General features: G+C 40.0%; 1 protein-coding gene across 3 annotated transcripts in view; it reads right to left on the minus strand.

The window, feature by feature from the left end:
- trappc9 (trafficking protein particle complex subunit 9) overlaps window positions 1-13229 on the minus strand; it is a 169787-nt gene that overhangs the window by 153289 nt on the left and 3269 nt on the right. For 2 of the 3 annotated variants that reach the window (XM_029442844.1, XM_029442846.1), the window contains exons 3-8: window positions 11681-11826; window positions 10923-11048; window positions 9628-9654; window positions 7489-7610; window positions 4271-4396; window positions 3319-3535 (exon numbers count right to left, since the gene is read on the minus strand). In XM_029442844.1, coding sequence (XP_029298704.1) covers window positions 3319-3535; window positions 4271-4396; window positions 7489-7610; window positions 9628-9654; window positions 10923-11048; window positions 11681-11826 — 764 coding nt within the window. The remainder of the gene's footprint in view (window positions 1-3318; window positions 3536-4270; window positions 4397-7488; window positions 7611-9627; window positions 9655-10922; window positions 11049-11680; window positions 11827-13229) is intronic. The other variant, XM_029442845.1, reaches the window with a different exon arrangement.

A 13229-nucleotide genomic window follows, 5' to 3' on the forward strand; every position in this document is an offset into this window, starting at 1 on the left:
GAGCAGAGGGGAGCGGAGGGGTGCAGAGGGGAGCGGAGGGGAGCGGAGGGGAGGGAAAGGGCCTGTGAGCCACTTAAAACGCCATTTTTTCCACTGTATCTCAGGGAACAGCAGCCTTGTAGGAATGCACCATTGACGTCCATTTCCTTCGCTTGAACTCCAGCTTGATAAACTCCCAGACTCTCTCCGAGAGGATACCCAGGCGTCACATGGGATTTGGACGCTACAGCCGATACATCAGAATGGATTATTAATGAATGACTGAATTCAATAGAATAATACTCTCCGTATTCATCCACTTGTGTGTCTAACTGAATAAGATTATTTTATCGTGCGATAATTTACAAGAAGGAGGTGTGGAATCAAAGTCTCAAAGTTTTAATCATCAAATGGTCAATTATGAATTTATTTGACTCCAAGGAAACATTTCCAGTTTCCCTCCCGTGTTGTTATAATGTGGGATTACTAATCTGTAAATCTTTTCTATACGTTATTCAATATAACTAGAACTTCTAATCTTTTTACTTTTTAACCATAGTTGCAAAAATAATTAGTGGGTCAATTCTTTTTTTGGGTGGGATCTAAATAGTTCTCTCTCCTGTGTTTATGACTTAATAACCAGTAAAAAAAAAATATATATATATATATATATAAAATATATATATAAAATATATATATATATATATATATATATATATATATATATATATATATATATATATATATATATATATATATATATATATAAAAAGAAATATATATATATATATATATATATATATAAAAAAAGAAATATATATGTGAATAGCACGCATGTTAAGGGCAGTAGATCCCCCTGGTCGTGTGTTTGGGATCGTTATCAGATTGGAATAACTTCTGTATTATCACGCCACCAAAACTCAATTGATTTGTTTATTTTAAGGGTCACAAATGAAGTATTGCTGATTTTATATCCGTAAAAAGGAGTTAATCTCACCAAATTTCATCTTTTTCAAATACAGAAAGCAGTGACCTCGTGCATGATCCAGATAACGTGAATGGCAGAAGTGTAAAGACATATTTAATAGATGGGAAATGAATAGCATCGCTTCATTCCACCTCAAGCTCTGCTGTCTTTCACTGCGTTCTAAATTCAAGCCACCACTTTGCTTCAAAGGAGGCACAGCTGAGACGTGACCCGGGCTTTTGTGCACTCCTTGGTAAGGTCCTCAAAGATAAGCCTCTCGGTTCTGCAGACTATTGACCCCTTGCTCGTTGCAGCCACTCAATGGCAAGCGTTGGCAACACAAAAGAGCTCACAGTGAACAGGGAAGCTCAGAGATATCCATATTTTCTCTTGTGATCGTTATTCAAGGGATACTGAGGGGATTTCTCTCAGATAGGTTGTTAACGTCTGGCCTAGTTTCCTTTTATAAACTGTGAATAGAAACAAGCTGCAGGTTGTTTGAGGTCAAATGTTTGCTCTTCAACTGTGAAAGGGTGTTTTATATGACGAGACATTTAATGTCATTTGTAAGTGCCAAATCTTGTGGTGAATCTGCAGAAAGCCCTTTAATGAACGAATCAATCAGCCCTTTCAGTCTGCCATAGTTCTACAACTGAGAAACCCACACGACGTCAACAGGAGAGAGCGCTTTCTGCAGATTCACCACAAGATTTGGCACTTACAAATGACATTAAATGTCTCGTCGTGTAAAGCTTAATGCCTTACTGAGAGGAGTAAAGAGTTGGTTGTAGAAGTTGAGATGTAAATTGTTGCCTCTTGGTTGGTTGTGAAACGTTCTGAGATAGACAGAGCTATAACTGTTAAGAGCAGATTATAAGTCTATTGTATTAAACACGGCTCTACTTTTAGGTTTATCAAGAGGAATACATCCTGATTGTGCACATTGTTGGCTCAGGGCATCAGTAGTTCTGTGCTGCTGCTGTGAAGTACCCTAAATAGCATCTAAAACACCCTTTCACAGTTGAAGAGCAAACATTTGACCTCAAACAACCTGCAGCTTGTTTCTATTCACAGTTTATAAAAGGAAACTAGGCCAGACGTTAACAACCTATCTGAGAGAAATCCCCTCAGTATCCCTTGAATAACGAAGAGAAAATATGGATATCTCTGAGCTCCCTGTTCACTGTGAGCTCTTTTGTGTTGCCAACGCTTGCCATTGAGTGGCTGCAACGAGCAAGGGGTCAATAGTCTGCAGGACCGAGAGGCTTATCTTTGAGGACCTTACCAAGGAGTGCACAAAAGCCCGGGTCACGTCTCAGCTGTGCCTCCTTTGAAGCAAAGTGGTGGCTTGAATTTAGAACGCAGTGAAAGACAGCAGAGCTTGAGGTGGAATGAAGCGATGCTATTCATTTCCCATCTATTAAATATGTCTTTACACTTCTGCCATTCACGTTATCTGGATCATGCACGAGGTCACTGCTTTCTGTATTTGAAAAAGATGAAATTTGGTGAGATTAACTCCTTTTTACGGATATAAAATCAGCAATACTTCATTTGTGACCTTTAAAATAAACAAATAAATTGAGTTTTGATGGCGTGATAATACAGAAGTTATTCCAGTCTGATAACGATCCCAAACACACGACCAGGGGGATCTACTGCCCTTAACAGTGTTGAATTATACAGTGAATAACAGTGTTATTCACTGTAAAATTCATACATTCGTGTCTGTTTTATGTCCACTTTGTGTACGTTGAAACCTGTAATACGGTCGACCTTAGGGTTGCAGATCGAGAGGAAAATACACAAAGAAAATAAATACTTACGGCACGTTTTTGTTAAAATTATGCCCATTTAATTGAACTCTTCCATCACACGTTAAACTCATTTGTCGCCATCCCATCAAATAGGAATTCAGTGGAATTACAACCCTCTGCATGTTTTCTCCCACCACATGTTCAGCCCACAGCCCTGCCAACACTGCTGCACGGGCTGAGCCAAAACACGAGCCTACGTGCTTTCATGCAAGCTTTGATTAGTAGCCTTTAAGCAAAGTAGACAGTGTATGTCTGTATGTTGCACTTCAAACTGGCTGTCTGAAGACAGTGTTCACTTCAAGGATTGTACCTATTTGAAGCTATTGTACTTACAAGATTCTTGCTGTTCGGAGTTGTAACTCCAGGATTGTTTGCACTTTTTGTCGCTTTGGACAAAAGCGTCATCTAAATGAACTGTGATGTAATAGGTTTAAAAATCTGATGTTGAATCAAAAGAACTAAGCAGTCGTTAGTCACTGCATGCAATATGTGAGAGGAACAGTTTGGAGATTAAACAAGAACCCTTTTCACACAGTCCAAAACCAGCGAGTTTACCTTTGCTGAAGTCTTTGGGATCAAGAGACAGGCTGTATCCAGGCAGCGTCTCCAGCAGCAGCTTGTAGCAGGCCCTCCAGCCGGGCTCCGGGATGGTGGGAGCCACACACTGCATGGCTGCGACGCGCTTGAAAAACGCCGACTTGCGATGGAAGCCGATCAGCTCGTAGAGCTCGGACAGGATACTGTAGCGCTGGATCTTCTCCTCTTCTGACAGCTGCAGTTATGCAGAGAACATAAAAATGTTGCCTCCACTCGAAAATGTATTTTTGTGTATTGTTACTTCACTTGTTTGAGCTTTACTGTGCAAACGGGTGTAAGTGCATCGAGTTTGTGTTTTAGATTCATCTGCTGGGTGAAGGTTTTAGTACCAGCAGGATTTAGTGACATCTCAACGAGTTTGGAAGCTAATCCCGGTCCAAAATGCAACTTACGTGCACTTTACTTTACAGTAAAGTTACACTTGAACAGCATTTGCATATATTTGCAGGAGCAGATGTAATTATATATGAACTTAAGTAAGCTTTTTTTGTGGTTGAGCATTTGAGACACAAATTATTATTATTCAAACAGAGTATTTTCTTTATCTTCAAACATATCTGGGGGGTCATTAACCATCCAAACATAGTTATTTGTTGTGATATCCTGCGAAGTACATGAAGGATAATTAAGAATAAGTTCACGAGATTGCTCTATACTTACAATTCCACATGTAAATAATAAACTGGCTTCAGGCCATCGTTCATTAAATATAAAGTTATGTTATTGCAGGGGTTTTAACAGAAGAAAAGAGGCTCACTGAAATGTAATTGGCTGCATATAGGTCACATAAAGAAACAAGACTCAAGTATTGAGAGACCATTTTTCATGATAAAGAATTAGGACTGAACTCAGATGGTATACTGTGCACCACGCTGCTCATATTAATCATCCTGTGTGTTGGGCGGCGTACCTGTCCCAGGTTGATGTACACAGCGTTCTGCAGGAACTCCGAGGCCTCCCTCGCCCTCTTCTGAATGGCCAGCACCCTGACGGCTTTCACACAGGCCTCCAGCTCGATCACGCCTGCGTTCTTATACTGCGGGAGATAAGAGGAGGCTCGGTTAATGACAAACGAACACTCAATGAGTGTCGCCTTGACTTCTGCAGTCCACCTCATAATCAGAGGGGAATGTTTTTTCATTAACATATGACCACCCTCATCAGTCACCGCCGACGTGGGATGACAGACAAGTGTGATAACTCGGATCCCCTGTTGTCTCCAGCTTTGCTTGTGCTTCTACTATAAACCTGAGGACCTGCTGCTGCTAGCTACTGCTGCTAGCTACTGCTGCTAGCTACTGCTGCTAGCTACTGCTGCTGGCTGCTGCTGCTAGCTGCTGCTGCTGGTGGTAGCTACTGCTGCTGGTGGTAGCTACTGCTGCTAGCTACTGCTGCTAGCTGCTGCTGCTGGTAGCTACTGCTGGTAGCTGCTGCTGCTGCTAGCTACTGCTGCTGGTGGTAGCTACTGCTGCTAGCTGCTGCTGGTGGTGGTAGCTGCTGCTGGTGCTAGCTACTGCTAGTTGCTGCTGCTAGCTACTGCTGCTAGCTGCTGCTGGTGGTGATAGCTACTGCTACCAGCTGCTGCTGCTGCTAGCTACTGCTGGTAGCTACTGCTGGTGGTAGCTGCTACTGCTGCTAGCTACTGCTGCTGGTGGTAGCTACTGCTGCTAGCTACTGCTGCTAGCTGCTGCTGCTGGTGGTAGCTGGTGCCAGCTACTGCTGGTGCTAGCTGCTGCCGCTGCTAGCTACTGCTGCCAGCTGCTGTTGCTAGCCACTGCTGGTAGCTGCTGCTGCTGGTGGTAGCTGCTGCTGCTGCTGGTGGTAGCTACAGCTGCTAGCTGCTGCTGCTAACTGCTGCTGCCAGCTACTGCTGGTAGCTGCTAACTGCTGCTGCCGATAACTGCTGCCGCTAACTGCTGCTGCTAACTGCTGCTGCTGCTGCTGCTGCTTGGGCTTCACGCCGTGCGCAAGTGTGTGCATATTTTATCTCGCCTTCCCCCAAATTCCCTCCACTTCCTCCCTCATTGTCTCCTTATTAAAATTCAATTAATATCTGAATGGCCATGTGTTGAGATGTAATTTAATTCTGAATGAACTAGTTACAGGTAAAAGGGCTGAGGGAGGTCAGTGCAAAAAGGCAATTATAATAATGAAGATAAAGCACAGAGTTGCTTCTGAACAGTTTAGCAGCATAATGAGCCTATTCAGCTTTTCCCTAAGCATTAAGGATACTTTAATACTATTCTTTGTGACTTTGTACAAGTACAGTGGTCAAAGGAGACTACAAATATATTATACCACAGACACATACATAATTCAAATGCTTTGTCTGTCACATAGTGCTTTTTATAGGGTTTTCACTGACTAATAATCTGCAGAGATTACACTTGTTCTCATGCTCGTTTGTTAGTCCTCATATAACATTGAGAAATAAACAGCTGCTGTCAGCATGTACTGGTCTGTTACTACTCAAACACTTGAGTGATGTCACCGCCTCCATCAAACCTAATCAAATACTGCCCCCTGCTGACAAGGAGGAATATTACACACATGACATGTGGTACATTTCTGTTTGGTATCAAAGCAACCTGAACGCACACAGCATCATGCACAGTGTGAGCATTTATGTAAAAACTGGAAGTCTATGAAATACTTTGAATATTCTCTTCATTTTTTTTTTTTTATCAAATCTCCACCACCAACATAGAGAAGAAAAAATATATATAAAAGAGCAGTTTTGATGCTAATGCAGTGTTATTTATTTATATTTATTTGCCAGTTTCATAAATATATATATATAAATATATATATATATATATATATATATTATATATATATATATATATATATATATATAATATATTATATATATATATAAATATCTTTTTTCTTTTCTTTTTTTATATATATTTCTTTTTTTATGTTATTTTTGTTTTTATGTTAATACTATGTCTATTTTCCCTCATTTTAAGGCAACTTATTATTAATATTAAATGTAAGACTTTTGATGCATTTTAATACTTGTTACTGGTCAGAGTATAAAAGGATGATGGAAAATCAGAAGGGATGATATGGCCTAGAATTATTTATTATTATATTACATTTAATCATTTCTTCAGAGCTCGCCGACAGTGTATAACAATATAATGATATAGTTAATTAGATTAATGGGACCTGGAGCCGGATAAGTGGCATAAAATGGATGAATCAATTGAAGATTAATTAATTTAAATTAATTTGATAAAGTCGACACATGAACCTAATGAGACAATAAACCTCCGATGCTGCTGCAGAACGCAGTGACAGCAGCAGTGACTGTTGGTCTGATGGTAAATCACTGAAACTCCACTAAAACATCTTAAACTCGGTTTTAAAACATCATTTTAAATAGTTCGAAGCTTCATTCATAATTCTAAATAAACAAAATGTGTCTATTCTTTGTGTTTAAATACGTTTCTTCTGCACAGTTGTGTAGAAAGATTAAGCTACACTCATCATACTATTTGTAGAATTAGACTCCGGATGTGGCTGCGTAGGATTGTTGCCGACTCGTGACGACAGACGTTCAAAGCTTTATTCCAAAAACCTCAATAGAAGCTTGGAATGTAAACACATACGTGTTACTAGGATCAGTTCATTTCATTTAGTCTGGTTGACAGTAAGAAAATAATACCATAGTTACCTTTTAAGATATAAGACATGTGGCGACTCAAGACCTAATAGTGTCTTCTGTTTACGTTCATGTGTTGCTCTTATGTTGCGCTTTCGTCACTCGCTGTGAAGCACGTTGTGCGTCTGGCCTTGAACAACAACGTGTACATTTAGTGGACTTTAGTTTAACTTCAGAACAATATTAACAAACATTAAATGAGTATTAGCACAATAACCAGCTGTGACTAACACTAACCTTTTATCAGAAACGCATCATCTGCTCGTGTTTGGTAACGTGGATCTGCTTTAGTCTCATATTGAACAGCTGATTCATATTATGGAAGTGCATGTAAACCTGGATTTAGACTGGACTGATAATAGAGTTCCTGATGTCACGGTCTCACGGACTGCTGGTTTGAAAGTTCTTCGTATATTTAAAACCTGTCACTTTTAAAGTTGAGTTCTTCGGGTCATTACCTTTCCATAGTAGGAGATGGCCTCTTTGTATTTCTCGATAATGTCCTCGGGACTCAGGCAGTTCTTTGCTCGTCCAATCTCCGTGCTGGTGTCCGCACTGATGCCGTTGGCCGTGAGGGCACCTGCACTCAAGAGAGGACGACAGACCGTTAGTTAGTGACGTCCATCAGTCTGATGCAGCACAAGAGCAAAGGAAACAACAGGAAGGAGGAGAAACTTCAATCCACCACTTACTCTTTAAAGACCACGGCTCCCAGCAGCCACTTCATGAGGTACACTTGTACAATCTAATGCAACTCACTGCAACAGCTGTGCTATAAATTCGAGTTCGAGAGGGAAGTAGACAGGGGGAGGGGATATATAATATATAATATGGAGAGGGATATAGGGAGAGGGAGATAGGAGAGAGAGAAGGAGGATAGAGAGAGAGAAGGAGAGAGAGAAGGAGAGAGAGAGAGAGAGGGAGAGAGAAGAGAGAGAGAGAGAGAAGGAGAGAGAGACACGAGAGGAGAGAGAGAGGAGAGAGAGAGAGAGAGAGAGAGAGGCAGAGAGGAGAGAGAAAGAGAGAGACACAGAGAGGAGAGAGAAGAGAGAGAGAGAGAAGGAGAGAAGACTCTTCTCTCTTATTCTCTCCTCTATCTCTCTCTCTCTCTCCTGATATATATATATATATATATATATATGGTATATATATATATATATATATATATATATATATATATTATATATATATATTATATATATATATATATATATATATATATATATAGATATATATATATATATATCTATATATATAATATATATATATAATATATATTATATATATTAATAATAATAATTAAAAATGGAACATTATAGGCGTCATTAAAGTAAACTTTATGGCAAAACTGTTGTATTGGATTGTACTAAATTGTAAAGATGTTCCTGATAAAGTGACCACTGTGTGTATGTATACGTCAAAACATTATAGTGTTTAAATGTTGTTCACAAACAGGATTCACAAGTTAAATGTAAAACTTTTCATGACTTTCTTTAATACCACGAAGAATGCAAGTTATTACTTATTTCACATTAATACTGGTCAGAGTATGAAAGTATGATGGAAAATCAGAAGGGATGATATGGCCTAGAATTATTTATTATTAATACATTACATTTCTTCAGAGCTCCCACGCCGCGTATAACAATAAATCCTAATAATATAATTAATTTAATTAAATGGGACCTGGACCCGGATAAGTGACATAACAATTATTATTAATTGGAGATTATTAATTAAAAAAGGGACAGATATAAAATTTATTTTTTTTAGCTAATCTTCCACATTAAAAACATTAAATGCTACAAAATGATTCCATTTTAAACTAAATGTAAATCTTTAATCTTCACTAAGTGATAAATGTGTTTATGGCGAACGTCCCAGGCAGTTAAACTCGCACCTCAAACCCAGTGGCGAGGTGCGTCTCTCGGCCAAATCTGATTAGAACAGAAATGCCAAATTGAGAGTGCATCGCCTAGCAACGGGGCTGTGTCCATAGCAACACTGTGGCGCTGTCACTACGACACAACACGTGAATAATGAGCTGCGCTGCACTTCTTGCTCACACAACACAATAATTGCACAGAGGAAGATACAAATAAAGATTTGAGGCGATTAAGTTAAGAGAATATTAATAAACACTGATGATTTGTTCTTCGGCTGTGAGAGTGAGGTTAAACATTCAACACGCGGGACATTAAAGAATGCAGCACCGGGGACGAGCTGCCGCCTGCTGGTGCTTCTGCGGAGACGTTTTCACCTCGTCTTCAAACGGCTGAACGTGCTAGGAAGATGTTTTTGATAGGGTTAAGCTTCCTGTGTAGTAATCAAAGTCAGCGCGGAGTTGTAATAAATAAAATAAGGAATAGAAGCTGCTACTAGTGACCATTTAAAGCGTGGCTGTGAGAAAGAGCAGGTATGTTAGGGCGGGAAATAAAAAAAAAAGGCGAAAAGGAGAACACTTCCTGCCACACGAGGGAAAAACATCAACTTTCAAAAGGATCAAATAAAACCAAAGGAATCAGGAAATGATGAAAGATGACATCAAACACATGTGACTGCAGGCAAACTCGAGCTCTGTTGGTTATATACTCTACCTGGGTCAATGAGAACCTCCTGAGCTCCTACAGACAGAGAGAAAGAATGCAGATTCACTCCATGACGCAGTTAGCCGTGTTAGTCGCACCAACCTGCCTGCTCTCTACAATACACGCATGGAGATAACCCTCAGGCAGCTGACCATCACAAGACACACGTCTCAGTTTGATACTGATGCCTCTTATTTATTTTTGACGTTATATTTTGTGGTTATGGCGCAAAGACGTGAAAATATGAGTCAACGCTCATTCTACAGAAATGTGAAAGGATTTAAAACGGATCCCGAATTGTCGCCCGTCCTCTCAGACCGCTAAGCAAGAAGTCTTTTTTATTTAAAATACATTGCAGGACGTGATTTCAAATCTATATGAATTTACGTTGGCGGCTCAAACAAAGCTAGCTTACGCCTTGGCTAACATGAAGCTAACGCTAGCTGCATTGAAAATGTAAAGATTAGCATAACGACCAACATGCAGGCGATCAACAGTAGTTTGCATTGATCTGCATACAGCAAACATTACAGGTAGTATTAAAAAGAAGTTGCTTATATAATTGCAGATCAAGGTCTTTATGACACTAGGCGCCGCTGCTCATGGGAAATGTAGTCTCCATTTTGGGAAAACGCTGCAGCTTTGTTGTCTTTGCTTTAAAAAGGTGAGTTTTTGACCCCCAGTGGTGCCAATTATTAATAAGTGAGTCCCAGTTACAGTTGTGTCCTCGTGCACACAGATAATTACACTACTGACGTAACAAAGCTGCAGTCTGTACAATATCTATAGTATTTAGTTGTGCATCAATATATACATATATTTATATCTATATGAACTTTGCTAGTGTTTCACATTACTGGTATTTTCTGTTTGCAATGACGATACATTTTACTGCTGATATAAAAACAATCAATAATAAGTTGCAACACTAAATGACCAGTAAAAGCAGATCTTTATTACTTCTATTCAGACTGGTATGACGCTCTGCTGACTAGTTATACACAAGGCAGTGTTAACATAGCACCATGTTAATAGCATGTTAATAACACGAGAAGATGTTAAGTTTAAATCTAATTAGCAGTCACATCGGGGTAAACAGGAGAAGCTTCGCAGGTTTAGGAAGCCGACATCTTGCTCTCCGCACACAAAGGAAGCAGCGGAGCGAAGCTGGCCGACGTTTGAGTTGCCAGTCAGCAGAGACATTCTCACTTAATCACAACTCAACTCACGGACAACAAAAGCCTTCCGTTATAATTATCCCATTCAGACCGCTGTTTCAATCCGTCACAGAGGGAAGTGCTCACCTGGTCTGTGGCGCTTCCCCGCGTCTGCTGGCTGGGAGATGCTCGGCTTGCGTCCAGCAGTCTTCCCCGCCGTGCCTCCAGGGTAGTGGAATATGACAGAGGCTGAACACAAACCCTCTAACGCAGCTAGAAGGGCACAGATAATAAAAGACAAACTTCCATTTCTACTTCGCTTTTCTTTCCTGGATCTTTGCAAAAGCTTCTTGAGCATCAAGTTCTCCCACCCTGAGGTTTACACTGCCGATCCACCGCACTGACGAGGACAATATCACTGGCTTGTATTGTCTTATCACAGATTTACAGCCGTGTATATGTCAACCAATAAATATGAAGAAACTGCAGAAATATGATGAATAAGATGTGTTGGAACTTATTTCAAAACGTTGCCACCATCACGTTCTCACAATTCTCTCATAACCAAACTATACGGATGCTTTTGTCGAATGTTGATACGGGTAATTACGACAGCGTAGTAGGGCCATTGAAGAATCTTTTATTTATTTTTTACCCAGGGTAAGGGGGGGGGGATTTCTGAGAAAAGAAACTTCAGAATTTCCTAAATTAATGTTGTAAATTTACAAGAAAGAACTGGTTTGATGAGGCGAAGCGATGTACTAATACGCCATCGTAGGTATTGACCTCCAAAATCCAGTATTGGTCAGGCGGATACATTTCAAGGAGACATACACTGAGAAATAAACTGATTCTACCTGGTAAATCCCATTTTATAGTAATAACCTGCCATTGTCCAGACTTACCACCCAGCCAGAGGAAGTCATTAACGCCCCTGAGCAGCTCCACAGCCATGTGGTAGTGCACCAGGGCGTCCTGCAGCATGCCTGCCTGCAGACACAAGTCCCCAACATGCTTCCTCATCCGCCCCTGGCATCGCTTTTTATAATGCCTGAGAGAAAGCAGCAAGAAAAAAGAGAACAGCGAGGATGAGTAGCGTGGCTCGACTATAATATATGTTCCTGGCTTTTAAAATGATTTAGTTTGAATCATATAATGGACTTTTACATTTCTGCTATTGTCATTTCTTACGTCAGCAGGTTGCCAGGAGAGGAGACTCAAGTGACTCTTATCAGTCAGCTACAGACGGGATGTAAGGGGTGGGAAAGCAAAGGGGAGCAACAACACAAGGACAGAGTACGAGCCGACCTACGAGCCGACCTACGAGCCGACCTACGAGCCGACCCTGTAGTCTCGGTGTTTATGTTAAGACTCGGGAGGGAGCAGCTTCGGCAGGCTGTGGGGAAATGTAACCGTTTTAAAGGAAAACATGAGCCCCGTTGTGCAAGACACTTCTGAAAGACTGGGAAGGTCATGTGAAGACTAGAACGTGGATCAGCAGGTGATCACGGACGAAGAGATGTATAAAAAAAACACATCTATTCTGGGAGAATCTATAAAATACATCTTGCAGGTTAAAAAAAGAACGCTAATGCTCAGAAGGCTACTTCAGAACGACAAAGAAATTGTTCTGGTAGAGTAAAAAGCAAAATGAAAAGGAGCTCTGAAGGGACTGCTGAAAGAATAACAGCAGCAGTTTAACTGGATCTTTAAACATGGATGCTCATGTTTTTATGAGTCGCTGCAGTGCTGTGCCAAGCTGCAATGTAATGGATCCTCTCATGAATAAAGATCCATGGCCAGCGTGTTCCAGCTTCTACAGCCAAACAGAGTAAATCCCCACCTGCACCTTCCCTGAAGCTCAGCAGCACGCACTGCCAAGCTGTGTTCAGTGGGTCAAACCATCAGCTCCTCCCTTAACAACAAAAAGGACCATACCAGTGGATTTTACTGCTTCGGCACATAAAGATTATAAAGAAATATATCTTTATTTCACAAGTACAGCGTTTCATTTTTAGGTTTTTTTCCCGGTGAAGGTGGCCACTGGTTTCAGTTCTTGTAATGTATAATATTATAAATTATAAAAAGTAATCCGTCACTTCTATAAATGATGGAGCATCATTGTCCAAGCGAACTGGAAATAAACTGCAAGAAATGCAGGTAACACTTTATTTAACAATCATTTCAAAGAGTTTGCTGGAAACTATAATTTGGTATTATTTATTGGGAAAGTAGAGAAAGCATTCATTTGATTTACTTCCATTTCCAATTAAGTTTAATTAACAGCTAATGTATTGATGGAGAATTAAGTTTCCCCTTCTACATTATTAATTATATAATATTAATAATAATATATATAATAAATTGGAGCTTTTCTTTCAAATAAATTAATATATTTTCCCTATAATTAGTACAAATGTCCATACTTCTCTCCAGGAAACTTCCCCTGAATTA

Source organism: Cottoperca gobio, chromosome 11 (assembly GCF_900634415.1).
Source record: "Cottoperca gobio chromosome 11, fCotGob3.1, whole genome shotgun sequence".
Classification (NCBI taxonomy): Eukaryota; Metazoa; Chordata; class Actinopteri; order Perciformes; family Bovichtidae; genus Cottoperca; species Cottoperca gobio.